Below are 18,681 nucleotides of genomic sequence, written 5' to 3'. Positions count from 1 at the left end.
GCTGGAAACCTTGGTGGCTGTGGAAGTGGCTGGCAGAAGTTCAGACCAAAACGTCACACACAGCACCTGTGAGTGCTGAATTCCAGCAGCAGGGGAGCACTGGGAACCAGTGGCCGTTTGGGGAACACTTGTAGGTGACACCAAGGGGAGGATAAGTATGATGCAGCAGTGGATATGTTTCAGGTCTATGTTCCATGCTGTAAGTCTTTCCAACAGCTGGAATGTAATCTTGCAAGTTATAATTTGCCAGACTCCCTGATATGGCATTTAAAAACAAACAACATTCAAAAGTCATTGCAAGATCTAGAATGAACACTTGAGATGACAGGTAAAACACTGTAGTAAACAAAAGTCCTTCAGGGCTAGGATGAGGCTTGTGACACTTAATACTGGCTATGTTTGAACCCACAGTACACATACATAAAAAAATCAAAGCAAAGGCCTATGCTTAAAAATACTCAGGACAAGGAGAAATCACACAAGAATGAACTGCGGGACTTTAACTATGACAACCAATATCTGTTATAATGAAGTGGATTAAATAATTCTAGTGTTTGTAAATACCTACTTAGAGCAAACTAGATATTCATATCATTCCAATTCTCAGAGAGTATAAATTTTAGTATTATTAATAACTATGGCTGGGAAAGGGGGAGGTAGAAGACTGTACTTCAGAGGTGCCCCAATTCTTTAATGCCAAAGCCTTAAATATCTGAGTTGGAACTGGGACAGTGAAAAGTACTTATCTCACTTGTCTTGACGTGGTCACAGAACACCATGGTGTCGTGGCACGAATTCCGCCCCAGGTACAAAAGAGATGAAAACTGAGGTTTGTGGAGGAGGATGGCAGAAGTGTGAATTTGTCAGGATCTCTTCTGGTGGTGGTGGCTGCGGTAGCCACAGTCCCTCTGGTGATACCCTTTGGGGTCTGGTGAGCTGCCATCAGGATTTAACCCCTCTTTCCCTGTAAGGGAGGCAGTGAGACCTGAGTTTGTATTCCAGCTGCTGGGCTGATAGCAGATGGGCTTGTGTCTGTGGGAGGATAAAGGGGCTGTAACTTTTATCTGGAATAAATAAATACTGTTTCTCCTTCTCCACAGATTTTGTGTGGAACCTTTGTGCATATGTTCAGCTTCTACACAGAAGCATGCCATATGTGCAGGCTAGCTCTTCCTGAGGTATAAAAAAATAAGAAATCAGCAAACGGCACCAGCCCCACATGTCTGGGGAGTTTTAGAATGGAGCTCTGAGGGCTGGATGACAGTAAATTCTTAAGGAACACGGAGAAATTGGGACAGAAGAGCAGCAACCAGTGTGAAAGGGCGAGGAGAGGCCTGGAGCACAGCGTGCAATCTCAGTGTGACTGAGCGTTTTGTAGTGAGCTGAGCCGCGTGAGGCTAGGAAGATTTTGAGGGAGACCTAATTAAAATCATCTGGCCCTCATGAGGGAGATTTCTTTTTCCTTGCAATTATTTTTTATGTGTTGAGGATATTTAATTAGGCATGTAGAGCTGATGTTTCTGAGAGGAATTCAAAGCGCACTCATAGCTATTTTTAGTATATTATTATATTGTTGGACTTGGGGATTACAAACACTGCAAGTCTGTAAGAACAAAGAAGCTATATGTCCAAGACTGCAGCAGTGGTTCAGGATTGACATGATCTGCAGCTATGGCAGTTCTCTGTATCTGATTTTTGGGAGGCAGTAAATGTCTAAGTAGAAATTCTACAGCATCCCAAACAGATTCATCAGCAAGGTTTAATTATTTCTTCTTTGACCTGCTCAACCTCCTGCAGCTATTCTCTGGCATATTAATATTAGATGAACTTTGGAGAACAATGGTTTTGATAAGGTTTTCCACTAGTGTCTTAATTTTTTATTTCAGCTGAATTTTTTTTTTTCTTTTCATTTTCTTTTCAGTGATCACTGTTACGAAAAGAGACCATCTGGGAGCTTTCTTCTTGCAAGTGGTCTTTATAGCAAAAAGTAATTTAGCAAGCAGTGGCTAATAGGTAATTGCTAGACTGACGAGGTGCAAACTCTGGCTGCTTCTTTATAATTCCACACATTCTGCATCTTTCTAACATGAGGATAAATACATGGTGTAGCTCTGTGAACATCCAGAGGAAGAGCACAGATATGAGACCATAAGTGTGTAACTTTGTCAGAGATCTCCTGGAATAACTTTGCAAAGGCAAACTCAGGAATCATACCTGGATGTTTTTCTGTGGACCCTTATGGTTGAGAGCTTTTTCGTTTTTCTTTTGTTTCATAGAGCTAGAACTTCACACACAGAGCTAGTACATGCAAGTGCTATTCCTGATATGAACTGGGCTCATAGGTTCTCTTGTCTTACTCAAAAGACTTCATATTATTTTCACAACAACATGCAAATTTAGGTTAGCAGATATGGTAGAATACGGGGAAGAATGTATGGTAGAATATGGGGAAGCAGGCTCTCTGTGCGAATTCCCTGGGGCAGTTCTAAGGATCTCTCCCTCTGGACTTTGCCCTTTTTTAATATTGTATGGTATAAGGGTTTTCAGTCAACAGTAATGTTTTGATTTAGAAATGGGTACCTAAGAAAAAGGTGAGGTGAATATATATGTATAAAAACATACACCTATACTTGTTCCTAAACAAAACTTTGCAATTCACTTAACCCTCAGACATCTTTTTAAATACTTGAACTCTCACCCAAACATTCATTTCTAGAGTCGTAAAGTGATGAGGAATCTCCTCTCACTACTATGAAGTAATTCAAGAGCCCTTCTGCTCTGCTACTGCATTTGCTATGATGCAAAAACCCTATGAAACACATTGCTAATTTCGCACTGTTTTAGCGCTGTATTTGTAGTGTAACTCCAGTCTCTGTAAGAGTTCACTGAATTTTCTTCCAGCTCTGATTCCTCACTAAAGCCACTAGGTGGCTGTCTAAGAACACTCATATTCTTTTAGCTGCTGAAACCCAGCTCTTTCGCTGCTGTGCCATTCTCTGATCTCACACTGGAGAGCACCCTCTCATCGGCCACAGCAGGTACCAGGTACCAGCTGCAAGGTCCGGGCTGAGGGACCCCAGCCTCACACGGACTGGACACCACCAGATCCCTTTGATTAAACCACTTTTATTCTCCAAGACAGAATTAAGTATTTATGTCAACTAAGTCCGAGCCTCGCCTGAATGACTTCCTCGCATCAACAGTTTCTTGGATTCTATGCAGTATTCATAGAAGTCAGGTAAAAACAGGGAATAAGGTAGACTGTGCGTAACAAAGGCTAGTTTATTCTTCCAGTAAGCTAGAGGACTGAGGCAAAGCAGCTTCCAGAATCTGGAAGTTGTGGTTTGTATGTGAGGGGATAGACTGAGAAAAAAAGCTACGTGCTGTTCACTTAACATCCTTCTTGTTAAAGTCCTTATTACCAGATGTGGCTTGAGTTTGGCTTGTACGCACTGATTTTGTATGGTTATGAATCCTTTAACTTAAGGGAAATTATTTCTGATTGAGATGAAAATTGGACCCCAAGGCTCAGGCTGAGCTGAACTTTGGGCATGTATCTCAGTTTTCCAATGCTTTTCATTGGAAACCCTGACTTACGAAGGAAAGTATGCATGGATCTATCTCCAGTCCATGTGTCATCCTATTGTCTTCAGTACTGCAGAATATAAAGCAGGGAATAAGACCACACAGGAATGCATCTCTCTAGAGCACCTCTGAATCTTACTTACATGGTCTGTGTTACTCTGTACTACCCCAGAAAGATGAGGTAGGGAATAGGCAGTATGTTGTCTCTTTGCCTTAATGGCATTGCAGCAAAGCTCAGTCGGCACATGGCTGGAAATTATCTTAATTGCTTATGCATGGAGAAACAAGGGGGAGGATGGGCAAATAGTAGGGAATAGAAGTGTTATCTGTACTTAAACAGATTTTTCCCATCACCGTGTTTTCAACAGGATACTTATATTCCATAAAAAAATAATTTTTCTTTTAGTTTAGACTAACTGAAAAACTCAGATTTACCTGAGATTTTAACAATTTTCAGTTGGAAAACTGAAATGTGGGCTGGGTCAATTCCCTATCTTCCAGAAAATCTCAGACTGTGAAATAGTTTGTTTCCTGTCATCAGGATACAAAAAGCTGATGTACAGCTCTCCAGTGCCTTCTTGGAGTTGTAATTCGCTTGTTCTCTGCCCAGCTTTGGTATTTTTTGGCACCTTGCAACTACATGATACCTTTTCCATGTGAAGATAAATGCATAATTTTTAGCCTTTATTTGCCATAAATCTTAATTTGCATATTGCAAGTTTAGCTGAAATAATAACAAATTACCAAAGTGTTTTTGCCTGGCTGTCAGGCGAGTATGAAAGCTAGCATTCTTGGCTCAGAATCTGTGGGATTAATATGAAATGCTAAAACATGATACTGGAGCTGATCAAACCGTGCAGCCTACACCTGAGGGGAATTTTTTCTCATGGAATTCATAAAAACGTCCTTATTTTCCCTTGATTAGATGTGACTGTTAAGGTTTAAATAGAAAGCAGCAACTTGTACATGGACAGCAGTGGGAGCTTTACTGTTCCAAAGCCGTAACTTTTAATCAGCATAGTTCCCTGTCAAAGTGGATTACCCCAAGACACTTCACAACCCACTCTGCTCCCACCCCCTGATGGCTTCGGGGGGGAGCTTTGGAACAGGAGGAGGGAAGCAGTGAAAAAGGGGATGCAATTGTCCGAGAGAGACAGAGCTATGTGCCAAAATGTCTGAAGGTTTCAGGACTGTATGATCCTCACATTATCAGTACTTTATTTTTTGATTGACCGCTGTTTTTAAAAAAGCAAATCCACTGTTTGCCTTCCTCTTTTATATAGTTAGTATGCCACAGTAACACAATTTGGAAACTGAGGTGTAAACTCTCCTTTCAAAGAATCCGTGGGTATTTGAAGGATGCTGGCTGGGATCCATCCAGTAGGCATGAGGTTCAGAAGGTTAATGAGAAGTTCAGAGAAGAGCATTTACAAAAGCCAGCACCAAGAATAACCCAGTATTCTGTCCCTGGGCAAAGTGTGATTGTGTAATCTAGGAAGCTGGGGAACTACTTCACTCTTGCTGTTTCATGAATAAGATGACGTAGCATATATGAAATAGTTTGGGGATTTTTCCACCTTAATTCAATTCCTAATATATATATAAAAAAGCTAGATTAACAGCCTGGAAGAACTGTCCAGTATATATTGTATATATGTGGATAAGAAGAGTTTGGGTGGTAGGTTCTAAAATTGGCCTTGTTAGAGGAATCTCTTCTCTGACCTAAAAGAAGAAGACGACCTTTAATCTCCCTTTAAGTCGCGATCTCTCAGCATGTAAGTGCTGTTATCAGCACCAGTCAACACAAAGGCCTATTGCACTTGCCTTCGTGCAAACATGAGGTGGGAGTTGTGCCTGCATTAAATAAAATCATTTAACCAAACTAATCAAAGAGGGGATAGTGGATATAGCGCGCCTAGAGAGAGGTGGTTAAAGGGCTGAAAGTGATCAATTATTTTATCAAATCCAGTCTCTGATCATAACAGACTGCTCTGTCATAGCTTTAGAGTCCAGAATGAACTAAGTATCTGCTCTTCTGTTTCTTTTCCCCTCTTCCTTCCCCAGTGCAAGTACAAGAAGTTGCAAAAACACTATCTACCACCTTAGAGCAGACTCAATACAAAAGGTCAAAGACTTAAAACTTGGTAATTCACAGGAGGATTTTAGAAGAGTTTAAAATATGTGCAATAATACTAGGAATGTATTTGAAAATGTCCAGATGATCTTAACTGGGTGAGAGAAAATCCTTCTTGACCATAGACTTAGCATTGGGTGTAAAAAGAGAGTGAGCAAATCACTCAACCAAGAAAAACAGAGTATCGGCAAGTCCTGTACAGTGTCTCATCTCTGCTTTTTGTCAGTCAGAAGACAGATTCCCTTCTATTTTGTGTTTCCAAGTTATGCTTCAAGACAAAAATACCATTCTTGGTCCCTGCTGAACACCAGCAGAAACACTCAAATTCAATGCAATGCAAATACTGTGCAGCAAACACAAGCCAGTATGGCCTTCCTTCAACCTTGCAGCTGTTGATCACAACAGGTCAAAGCTCAGAAGCCCTGTAATCCCAAACTTATAGCTCTGGCACCAACCCTCACCTGTTATATAAGCAGTTCTGTGAACTTCTTGCTTCTCAGCTCCTGGGCCCGGATGAAGTTTTTTCACCAGTGCCCACAACCAACCCACAGCACCGCACTGCAACACGGAGGCTTTAGCTCTAACACAGAGAGCAATATGATTGGTGAAACTGAGCAGGATTCTCAAAAATGTGTAAGCTCTAGGGCAGAAACACTGTGCTAAGGAATAAATAAAATGGCTGATGAGTGTGCTAGATGGTAAATTTGGCTTTTATGACAACGGGACGTTCTTCAACAACCATGGGCTGCTAGGGAGGGATGGACTCCACCTGTCCGGAAGGGACAAGGGAATCCTTGGCAGAAGACTGGCAAACTTGGTGAGGAGGGCTTTAAACTGAGGAACTTGGGGGGAGGGGGACAAACTGGCAACGCTAATGCCATCACACAGAATGGGGGAATAAGACAGGACAACCTGAGCACTGATAAATGTGCCGTAGTGGCCTCATGCAGTGGCAACCAGGAGACCAACCACCTCAAGGGTTTGCATGGCTGTAGTGGGTCCTCGTACACCCCTCTGGGGAAACCTGTGTGCTCAAGCACCTTTCTGAAATACCTGTACACCAACGCATACAGCATGGGGAATAAACAGAAGGAACTAGAGGTCTGTGTGCAGTCGCAGGGCCACGATCTCATTGCAGTTACAGAGACATGGTGGGACAGCTCTCATGACTGGAATGTGGTCATGGATGGCTACAGGCTTTTCAGGAAAGACAGACCAGCAAAGCAAGGTGGGGGAGTTGCTCTTTATGTGAGGGAGCAACTGGAATGTATTGAGCTCTTCCTTGGAGTGGAAGGAGAACAAGTTGAGAGCTTGTGGGTAAAAATTAAAGGACAGCCAAATATGGGTGACACTGTTGTGGGTGTTCGCTACAGGGCACCTGATCAAGAAGAGGAAGTTGATGAAGCCTTCTACAGACAGCTGGAAGTAGCCTTGCAATCACAGGCCCTGGTTCTCATGGGGGACTTCAACCACCCTGATATTTGCTGGAAAAGCAACACAGCGAGCCTTGCACGATCCAGAAGGTTCCTGCAGAGCATCGAGGATAACTTTTTGATGCAGGTGGTGGAGGAGCCAACGAGTCAAGATGTGCTGCTCGACCTTATCCTAAGAAACAAGGAAGGGCTGGTTGAGGATGTGAGAGTTGGGGGTAGCCTTGGCTGCAGTGACCATGAGATGGTCAAGTTCATGATACTGTGAGGTAGAAGCAGGGCTATGAGTCGGGTTACAACCTTGGACTTCAAGAGAGCCAGCTTGGTCTCTTCAAAGACCTGCTAGGAGGAATCTGATGGGCTAGGGCTCTGGAAGGCAGGAGGGTCCAAGAGAACTGGCCAGTATTCAAGGACCACATCCTCTGAGCTCAAGATCGGTGCATCCCCAGGAGGAAGAAATCAGGCAGGGGAGGCAGGAGACCTGCATGGGTGAGCAAAGAGCACCCAGATAAACTCAAATGGAAGAGGAAGGTTCACAGTACGTTGAAAAAGGGACTGGCCACTTGGGTGGAATATAGGAATATTGTCAGGATATGCAGAGATGCAACGAGGAAAGCCAAGGCCCACTTGGAATTAAATCTGGCAATGCGTGTCAAAGATAACAAGAAGTGCTATTTTAAATACATCATCAGTAAAAGGAAGACTGGGGACACAGTGGGCCCACTGCTGAACTAGGTGGGTGCCCTGGTAACGCAGGATGCAGAGAAGGTGGAATTACTGAATGCCTTTTTTGCTTCAGTCTTTACTGCTACGGCTGGCCGTCAGGCATCCCAGTCCCCAGAGAAGAGATGAAATATCTGGAGAAAGGAAGACTTCCATCGATTGAGAAGGATTGGGTCAGAGATCATTTAGGCAAACTGGATCCTTGCAAATCCATGGGCCCCGATGGGATGCACCCACGAGTGCTGAAGGAGCTGGTGGATGTTATTGCCAATCCAACCTCCATCATCTTCGACAGGTCATGGAGGACAGGAGAAGTGCCAAGGACTGGAGGAAAGCAAATGTCACTCCAATCTTCAAAAAGGGCAAGAAGGAGGATGTGGGGAACTATAGAGCAGTCAGCCTCACCTCCATCCCTGGAAAGGTGATGGAGGTCATCTCCAGGAACGTAGAGGAAAAGAAGGTTATCCAATACAGTCAACATGGATTCACCAAGGGAAGATCATGCTTGACCAACCTGATAGCCTTCTATGATGGTGTGACTGGCTGGGTGGGCAAAGGGAGAGCAGTGGATGTTGTCGATCGTGACTTCAGTAAGGCATTCAACACTGTCTCCCCTAACATCCTCGTAGGCAAGCTAAGGAAGTGTGGGTTGGATGAGTGGACAGTGAGGTGGGCAGAGAACTGGCTCAACAACAGACCTCGGAGGGTTGTGATCAACGGAGCAGAATGTGGATGGAGCCCTTTAACTAGCGGTGTTCCCCAGGGGTTTGTGCTGGGTCCAGTCCTGTTCAACATATTCATCAATGACCTGGATGATGGGACAGAGTGTCCCCTCAGCCAGTTTGCTGATGATACCAAGCTGGGAGGAGTGGCTGATACACCAGAAGGCTGTGCTGCCATCCAGCGAGACCTGGACAGGCTGGAGAGCTGGGCCGAGGGGAACCTGATGGAATCCAACAAGAGCAAGTGCAAGGCCCTGCCCCTGGGGAGGAACAACCCCATGCACCAGTACATGTTGGGGGCTGAACTACTGGAAAGCAGCTCTGGTGAGAAGGCCCTGGGAGTGCTGGTGGACAGCAAGTTGACCATGAGCCAGCACTGTGCCCTTGTGGCCAAGAAGGCCAACGGTATCCTGGGGTGCATTAAAAGGAGTGTGGCCAGCAGGTCGAGGGAGGTTATCCTCCCCCTCTGCTCTGCCCTAGTGAGGCTACATCTGGAGTGCTGTCTCCAGTTTTGGGCTCCCCAGTTCAAGAAGCACAGGGAACTGCTTGAGCAAGTCCAGCAGAGAGCTACCAAGATGATGAGGGGGCTGGAACATCTCCCTTATGAGGAAAGGCTGAGAGACATGGGTTTGTTTAGCCTGGAGAAGAGAAGACTGAGTGGGGATTTCATCAATACCTATAAATATCTAAAGGGTGGGTGTCAGAATGATGTGACTAGGCTCTTTTCAATAGTGCCCAGTGACAGGAGAAGGGGCAATGGGCACAAATTGGAACACAGGAAGCTCCACCTCAATATGAGAAAAAACCCTTTCCTGTGCAGGTGCCAGAGCAGGGGCACAGGCTGCCCAGAGAGTCTGTGGAGTCCCTTCCCTGGGGACATTCAAACCCTACCTGGACTCGGTCCTGTGCCCCCTGCTCTGGGTGTGCCTGCTCAGGCGGGGGGTTGGATGAGATGATTTCCAGAGGTCCCTTCCAACCCCCGCCATTCTGTGGATCTGTATATGTGTCTTAGTTAAGTGTTTTATATCAGCTACCTGAGACTGCACTGGTATGATCTTGAATCGATGTGGCCAATATAACATAAGTCTAGTCTAGCCAGAGGTTGGTTGACTGTTTCTGCCACTTGAGCAATCTCTATGCTTATCTGAACAATATACTTATAAGAAGGTCATAATTTTCATGGCAAGTTCCATTGCAACTGAGAAAAAACTCAGCATTAGATGTTAACTGGCCACAAGAAACAACGCCAATTCAAGTTCAGAAGATGTAATATGGTAGATGTATATCACAGTAGCCCATATACCGTCTGATGGTCTCACTCAATAGCTGAATGCTTTTAAAATTAGATGTTACATTTTGTTTATATACAATTTTGGTTTTGCAACTAGTATTTTGGAAGTGGACACCAAAACCCTCAAAATTAAATTGTGGTAAATTATACAGTTCGAAGAAGTCTATACTACACTGAATTGGAGAGAGCTGCGTTTACAGCCTGTTATTGTCTGTGCTGGTTGACTTTTCCCCACACACCAGCAAAGACAAGAATGAATAAGTCATGGTAGTTCTGGGCAATTTGGCATTTGCAGTGTATTTTTACAAAGCCTGAGCTGATGAATGTTTTGCTGACAGGCAATATCTCTGGCTAGAAATGGAATGTTCTCATCCAGTTAAAATATTTTCTATCAATGGAGGGTGCTGTACAGTTAAATTCTTTGAAAGTTAAAATTCCTGTAAGAGACTTGGGAGTATCTTTGTGGAGGGTGAAATGATTTGTATATTGAAACTTCTTATTCAGCTTCTGTGGATAAATAGAGACATGTCATGTGCAATGAATAATCTATGAGCACTTTCTGCAGGTTTAGCTATTTATACCATTTGGGGGAAAAAAAATCAGTGAGGTGATCTGTTTCTATATTAAAAATACACATAGAAAGCTTATGCTGTCTTTTTCAATCAAAAGTTATATTTCAGCTATCAAAATCCTCCAAAAATGAAAGCCACAAAATATTTTTTTTAGTAGCTTATAAAAATAATTTTTTGGTTGTGCATTTTGAGGAAACAGAGACCTCAGCAACCTTTTACTTGCTCAACAGTTACTTTGAATATACAACATGGAAATGTGAGTTCTAGTGCTCTGGGGAACGTATTGCACCAACATGGCTTTTTCTGTGAGACGAGTCATAACTGCAGCCAGGGAAAACATTCACAGCATTTTCCCTCATCTTTCTTACGGAAGGAAAAGATAGCCACTTCTGTGTTCAGGTGCCCCCCTCTGCTTGAGCTCTGCAGGAATCCTGGGGATCATCACGGTGTCCGAGGTGAGCAATGAGGATGGCTGTAATACATTACCGTGCTCAGAGCACTGTGACAGTTGGTCAGAAAGGGCGTGCTAGATAGCACTGAGTGTTTTGTACAAGAACAACTGTTGAATTCTGCAGATACCCCGAATCTCTTCACCTATAACCTAAATAGAGCTAGTAGAGGGACATTATTTCCATGGAAGCACAGGAGTGTTGGCAGAGGATTCCTGCTTTAGGGAGAATGCCTTCAGTCTCTCCTATTAGACAGACCTAGGTCAGATATTATGGTGATGTGAGAGGTGAAGATCCCAGAGAGGGAGTTCTTGTGTGTGATTTTCTCTGAAATGTGTTTTATTCCCACAGGTAAGAAATTAATGAGTAAACATTTCCATTATAAACCCTTTCATATTCTTTTTGAATGAGCTTTTTTGTCAGCTCTCGTATGTTATTATGAAAGGATTAGTGAACGTTATCACAACAGAACATAATAAATTAATACTTGGCATCCCAAGTCACCTAAGGGATACTAAAGGTCTATCTTAAGTTGGAGAAATCACACAGCAGTGTTAGGGTTGAAATGTATGGTGACAATAGCTTGATTTAATGCTTAGAAAGCAAGCCTGGAAGGTAGGACTTAGCCGAAGGTTCCTGCTTCCATTGCCAGAATCCAGAAATTAAAACAGATTCTGTTTATAACTGAATACTACTTATTATTGAAAGAAAGTACTTAAAATATTTCGTATTTTGAAGTATATCTCCCATGATAGATGCTTTTCTTCAGGGAGCATGAGTTTGATGTTACTACATCACAATGTGAATTGAGAAATTCAGGTTTTGTCTCTAGGTAAGCCCATCTGGGACATTCAGCCTGGTTTTGCCCCAATATCTCTCCTGCAAAATGAGTACAGTGCTTGCCTTAGCCCCGTCTGGTGTGCGCTGGCTCTTAGAAGGCAAGCTCTTTGGGCCAGAGGGTGCTTCTGATTACCTCTACCCACGGCAGAGGCAATGACTTCCCTTGGGCAATGCAAAACAAACGCTGTACGTAACAACCCGCATCCGTGGCATTTGCAGTGCAGGTCTGCGAATCACTACGCCCTGCTACCAGTCTGTCACTGCCTGTTCTTGTGGGAAGCAGGTGCTATTTGTAAGCTGCAAGGTGAAGAACTTCGGAATGTGATATACCTTGAAGGACACACTCCAGACGAGACCGATGATCAGAGACCGAGACAGAATGATCTTCATTCTGAAGAGCAGGGGATGAAGTGATAGTGGTGCACAGTGTGTAGGAAGTAGACAGGAAGGTCAGCTTGATTTGGCTGATGTTCATACATTATTGGCTGGGGAGGAATTTAAGGTATTTTCTAGCAGCTGCATGTCCTTATTTCAGAACATTTTTTGATGGAAAGAAGACATACTGCCTTGCCAGAAACTCACATCTCTGCAGTCCCTGCTAACTGCCAGGCTAACAGTTAGATTGATTCATATGTATTGCTTTCCTCTCATGATAGTCACTATCTGGGTTACCACTCAGCGTCGACCACACCTCGGTTTTGATTCGTTCTGCTGTATCTCAGCTTCCCTGCTGCCTGTCCCCTCTACTAGCCTCTCAGGCCTCGGCAGTGCTCAGCGTTTGCTTTCGAAACAGAGTCAAGATAAAGTTCCTCAGTATTGCTCTTTCAGATCTTACCCTCGTGGAGCTGCTTTTGAAGCGTTCTGCATTGTCCAGCCAGTGAGCCACGAGCAACGCTTTTTCTCCTAATCACAATGAGCTCACTATTAACGTATTCTTTTCCTATTGTGTCTTGCTGTACACCCAGGGCTGTAAGCCTTTTCTGAAGTGTGTACACAGTGTTGTGCACAATGGGATCCCAGTGACTCAGTAGGGTTGGACTTCTATTACAATAGAAGTAATAATGTTAATTTATTTTATTGATGCTTTTGAATAGGATTTGCTGAAAAATAAGGGAAATATGGGGTGTGGATCATGTTACCATAAAACCACATGCAGTGAAACGTTCGTTTGTCTCCAGCATTTCATATCTTCTGGGCATCCGATGTAGTTGAGTTTGATTTACACAATCAAGCCATTCATTAAATATCTGTTTGAGTTTTAGGCAGATGCATCCTTTACCTGAGTGATGAAATCTGACTACAGGAAACAGAGCTAGTCCTTTGTGAAAAGACCCCATTCTGCTTTATAAAGTGAGCCTTGCAGCAATATACTTCTAGAAAACTGCCAAGCTTTGTATACCAAATATCGTTGTAAGGGCTCAGCAATAAAAGTTGTGGACTTGGGGTTGATCCAACCACACAATAGCACGTCTTTATGCAATAGTTCCTCTTTCAACATCCATCTCCAACACTGTAATTCACTGACAACTGTCAGCTCATTTTAATTCCAAAATTCTAGCCCAGAACACAAAGCAGTTCAGAATCTGAATTCTTGTGTGGGCATATTAATTATTTAAATCACTAGCCCAAATCATGTTCAGAAGGGCGCTTGCTGGCAATCCTTCGGGAGCAGACTGATCCATTGCATATTATCACCTCCTAGATTATACTGTAAGTCAGAAGCATGCTCAGCATTTCCTATCAACAATACTCTAAGCAGCTTGCTGTTAGAGAGCTGAGTGATGGTGAATGAAGGGACAAGTGGCAAATATGTGTTACAGAATATATGTATAAAATGATCCAGTGATTCAATGTAGTCCCTACTAGGGATTGGCCTGGAAACGTCTTAGCTGAGTCATTTTTACAAAAATAAAGTTCCCCCAGGCACATGGGAGAAGCTGTAAAACCTAATGCTGTGTTGAATGAGGCTTCTTACCTTGCAAACCACCTTGCAGATAAATACATGCAGGGGAGAATCATGCTGGTTCTGTGATACACAAGTTTCCGCTGTCTTTGGTGGAAGACGCAACAGTCAGTTTTGGCTTGCACATAGGGGGGGCAACTGTACTTTTGTGTAACTTAGCTTTTGTGTTGTTATGAAAATAAAACCATGACGTGTTGTCCCTTTTGACTTTTTGTGCCTGAAATGGGCACAATCCGAGCCAGCTGCTTCAATGGTCGGGTAGTCATTCAAATGAGAAACATCTTCTGCTCTTAAAAGGCAACTACAATATATTCACTCTGTTGAATAACCAGTCGTGCATTCCTCAATTGCCAGTATAATGGGACCTTCAAAAGTAGCGGAGTTTCACATGACCTTAGCACATACGCCTGACTTTGAGTGCCTGAAAGGAATGACCTCCATCCCATTCATCATAATGGCTTGTTAACACTCAAATCTACTGTTTCGAGGGTTCCCCCGCCAATATTAACCCATACAAGACCTGAATGGTCGGGGCATGGTTAGGCAGAGGTCACACTTGGCTCTGGTGGCTAAATTTCCACTGCCCCAGAGAACAGGCTTTTCTTGTGGGCAGCTTTTGTCGCTGCCCCTCCACAGAACTGGCACAGGCCCAGAGTCGCAGACGTCGGCCAATTACGTAGCAGATGAAAACAGGATAATGTTTTACTTAAATATACTGAGGGACAATCGACACAAATGCGAATGAATGCATACACCACTTATAGTACCTGATATTTACTTATAACCTCCGTATTTTATTCAAGAATTTTACAATTCCAAATATAATGAAACAGTTAGAGTACTTTATTACACAGCTTATAAAATAATTAAATATTACACTTATATTTTTTGCTTTTTTACACCATAATTCATACTTTGTGACACTACCATTTTCTTTCCTCAGTTGTCACTTAAGGAAGTGAGCAAAGAAATATAAAGGAAAAGTTATGCATTAATAAATTAATTATTTTACATCAAATAATAAAAAGGACACAATTATAAAAACAAAACAAAAAAGCCCTTGTCGTTTTCCTAGAAAAAAAGGTTATAATTACATGATGTCCAATATCAAGACAGAGCGGTGTGGGTTAAGATATGTTTCCAGTCATCATGTCTTGAAGTATCATAGAATACATGTTTTTAATTTAAATTGTTGCAAAAGGAACTGCTAATTTTAAGTGACCACTGTCTGGCATTAGTGCTGAGCTGGCTAATCTTAACACTGAAACGATACTTTAAAAAAACAGCAAAACTGAACTACATTCATCAAACGAAGTTGTGGGATTGGGTGGAATTAGATAAATATGTCCCTTGTAGGCATTCCCCAGAAAATTACAGTAGAACCCAGCTCTGTCTCAGAATGGGTTTGGCAAATACGTTGGGTATTTTTTCAATGCAGGACCTTTTTAAATTGTAGCAGTTGATACAGAGTGTCACCGAACATCTCGATACTGAATGCTCACAAATATTCTGTTTAGATTTCTTTTGTTTGCTGGTGGATTCTGAACTAAAGAAAAGTATTAGGAGAATGTATAAAAATAAAATTGACTTTTATTTGGTTAGAGTAAATAATTCACTTATCTTTTTATTTCTTTTCATATAAACTGTGTGAATAAATAACTATTTAGAGAAGTTTAGCATGAATTAATGGACTGTAATATTCTTGTTATTGCCTTTGGGTAACGGATGAATCAGAATTTGCAGAGAGATTTGAGATTAAAAGGAAGACATTCTTCAGTATCTTGTCATTCAAACAAGCTAGCTTCTGAAAAAAACTACTTTAAAATAGCAAGTTTAAATTTTAAAATTACATATCTAATGAGCTTAGAAAGTTGAAAACATATCCATTGAGCTCAATAAATCTGAGTTCCTTGAGTTAGTTGAAATATGAAATTCTATTTTACTTGTAGCACAGCAATATTAAAAGTCCAAATATTCTAATGCTGAATATTTCTAGGAATACATTTCAAGTTACTAGTTAACCACCTCTGAGTTTCTACACAAAGCAGAAAATGAATTCTTCAAAACAATAAAAACATTAGCATGATGCAAAACTTGCTTTTCCAGCAGCAAGTCTAACAGAGAAGCACCATATATCTTTGTAGTGCACTATTTACTTCTTGTGGTCACACGTGTGACGCTGCATTCTCCAAACAACAGCTGTTCCAATGTCTGTCTGTGAAAGTGGCAGTAAACAGCTCCCTTACCCTGGGATGACAGCATCATAAAAGATATGAAAAGAAGCACTTTTCGTAGTGGGATCTGTCATGCTGCCACGCTGTAACCTTCCTCCTTGAGCTCCCAAACTCTTTTGCTTTGTGTTCTGGTAAATTAGCCAGAAAAGGCTTCCTTGCCTTAATTTCTTCCTCATAACATAAGACAGTGCAAAATGACACTTTTAAAGAAAGAAGAACTGCCTCTCGAGCCTCAGTGTTCAAGTGATCCGCAGTACCCTGTACTTCAGTGAGGTCAGCAAATAGAGAAAAAAAAAGAAAGAAACATTCCTTTTTCAACACACAGCCAACAATTACTGTACCTCAGACATTCCCTTAGAAAAAATGTCTCTTCCTCAGTGGTTTATGTGGCACCATGTCTTGCCTCAAAGCAAAGTTAATTCCAACATAAATTGAAGAAGAGAATCCTATCACTGAAGGGTTCAGATAACACGCTGCTATCAGTTCTTCTTCGTGCATGATTTACAACATTGCTTGCCATAAAATTTGTGGTTACAGACACCGTGCTGGGGTACCAGATGACACCACGTGAAGAAATCCACACAGGAAGGATCATCTGAAGGACAGAAATCCAAGCAAGATGGTAAGGCTGTGTTTTAGCAAGTCTACATGTCAGACAATAGTTCTGCATACTTGTATGCGTTTGGTAGTATTAAAACCACCATGGGTTACTCAATTCGAAGAAGAGGAACATGAACTAGCTTTCATCTCAAAAATACTTGTTTCTTTTTCAATTGGTTAAGAGCTGTTTAATGTGTTAGATTAGATTTGTTAATTTGATAGCAATAGAGCTAATAAAATAGGAGGGTCAGAGGCAAAAAGAATTAAAACATTTAGGGCACACTTTGAGGTTCAGGAAACAGGAGGAAGTTCTACTCCAGAGGATAAAAAAAGTCACCTGTGTTTTCATCTCTGATTACAAGTGTTGTTCTAAAGCCAGGCACTCGTACAATCGAGCCCGCGCCGTGCTCGATGCTGATGGCTTGTTGCCATCAGCATCACATGGAGTTTATCTGCTCCTCAAAGTCATGTCAGCATTGAGTGTATGTGTGTGTACACACAACATGCATGGAGATCTGAGTGCGCGGGCCCTACGCCACGCACGCACGCAAAGTGCTCTGCTATGTGTTTGCGTTCCAACCCCTTCCAGAGGGACTTACTCCTCTCCAGTTGACTATGCAGGGAGCCTAAGAAATCTCTCTTCCTAGACACTTTAGTTAGGTGGCAGGAATCGGGCTTTTAAGACTGTGATTATGCCACGTTGGTGAAATCTTAATTAACTGCAGTGGGAAAAGAGACAGGCTGACAACTCTTAGTTCTGAAAAGCCCAACTTTTAACTACAAATACAAATAAACCGTATTTTTCAATTAAGATTTTATTTCATTTAAATTTATGTGCGCATCATTTATACACACAGCCCGGTCACTTTAAAAACATTTCATAGCTGCTCCTTTCTGCAGTTTTGTAGTGGATGCTTTATGTTTCTTTAAAAGAGCAGAGTGATGATTCATATGGATGATTTATAAACAAATTCACCATGTCTGAGAGAGCAGTAAGACATTTAAATGAGGTTTAGCAAAATTTATAGCTAAACTGAAATCTCCTGTGAGCATGGGAAAAGATTCCATTCGACTCTTGGAACTACTGTTTACATGGTCAATAAAAGGAATTTACAAGGAGACAGTGAAGAAAAATCCAGCCACTGTTGTCTGCGTTCTCAGATCAGCTAAGTTGAGTCACGGCAGACAAATGCTCCCTCGCATAGCACAGACAACTTCTTCATATTCTGTGGGCCAGGATTCACCTCCATCTCTCTGTAGGAACTTCTTTGGTTCGTCACCACTTTGTTTTTTTTGATTCCCTTTTATATGATGACTAAGGTGACTTTGTGTACATTTATCACCCTCAAATTTTTTGCATGTGTAAGGAAAGATTTAATAGCAATATTTTTAAAAAAGATTACATTTTATTCCTCAGTTTTTAACACCATAAGCCTGTCTGAAAATGCTAATGTTACGCAAAGAAAATTCTGTCCTTGAACAAAGAGTTGTCCAGGAGCTAGGAAGCTCCGAGCCGAGCGGCAGCCTTCCCGCTCCACAGCATTGCCTGTCTATTCTTAGCTGGGAGTCAGCAGGGGTGAAACTGGGAGTTCAGCCCCAGCTTTCACGTTACTTCACCTACCATCCACCAGACGGAACTTGCCCTTGGGAGGACCCAAAGCAGACAGCAGATTAAAAACATGCACAGCACAAAGTGAGGAAATGTGGTCTCAGTCAGAAGGAATCTCTCCTGCCTTGGAAGGGTGAATTTTCAAAAATTACGAATTATAGTTTAAAAAAATTTATAAGCACTGAGGAGGCAAATGTTAATAAATCTTTACGCCCCTTTTGAAGATCAGAGTGCAACACTAACATTACAGAGGTATGGCCGAAAACTTTACTCTTGGGACCTAATCCAAGGACCATTGGAATGAACACAAAGAGTCCCCCAAACTTCAATGGATGTGGATCAGGCGGTCAGTTCCTTATTTCTATTTACTCGAGTATTTATACGTTGTTTAAATTTTCATTCATTTTAAGCAGTTGGGTTTACTCGGAGTTACGGTGACCGTAACTGCATCTAACAGAGGGGTGGAAATGACCCAGTTTGTCTAGGAAAGTGTGTGAACTCTCCCTGAAACATTAATTTCTGGACTGTG

General features: G+C 42.1%; 1 protein-coding gene and 1 long non-coding RNA gene across 4 annotated transcripts in view; one reads left to right on the top strand and one right to left on the bottom strand.

Moving 5' to 3' along the window:
* Positions 1-18,681, top strand: part of LOC142060948 (uncharacterized) — a 32,100-nt gene that overhangs the window by 11,755 nt on the left and 1,664 nt on the right. The window contains exons 2-3 of one of the 2 annotated variants that reach the window (XR_012661991.1): positions 16,481-16,565; positions 18,377-18,486. This is a non-coding gene — a long non-coding RNA (uncharacterized LOC142060948). Of the gene's footprint in view, positions 1-16,480; positions 16,566-18,376; positions 18,487-18,681 lie in introns of those variants that run through there. The other variant, XR_012661990.1, reaches the window with a different exon arrangement.
* Positions 14,401-18,681, bottom strand: part of ADAMTS18 (ADAM metallopeptidase with thrombospondin type 1 motif 18) — an 83,564-nt gene continuing 79,283 nt past the window's right edge. For both annotated transcript variants that reach the window (XM_075101335.1, XM_075101336.1), the window contains one exon: positions 14,401-16,538. In XM_075101335.1, the coding sequence (XP_074957436.1) occupies positions 16,423-16,538 (116 nt within the window). In that variant the 3' untranslated portion in view covers positions 14,401-16,422. The remainder of the gene's footprint in view (positions 16,539-18,681) is intronic.

The sequence above is a fragment of the Phalacrocorax aristotelis genome, chromosome 8, assembly GCF_949628215.1.
Source record: "Phalacrocorax aristotelis chromosome 8, bGulAri2.1, whole genome shotgun sequence".
NCBI classification, from domain to species: domain Eukaryota; kingdom Metazoa; phylum Chordata; class Aves; order Suliformes; family Phalacrocoracidae; genus Phalacrocorax; species Phalacrocorax aristotelis.
This window is presented reverse-complemented; position numbering and strand designations above follow the sequence as displayed.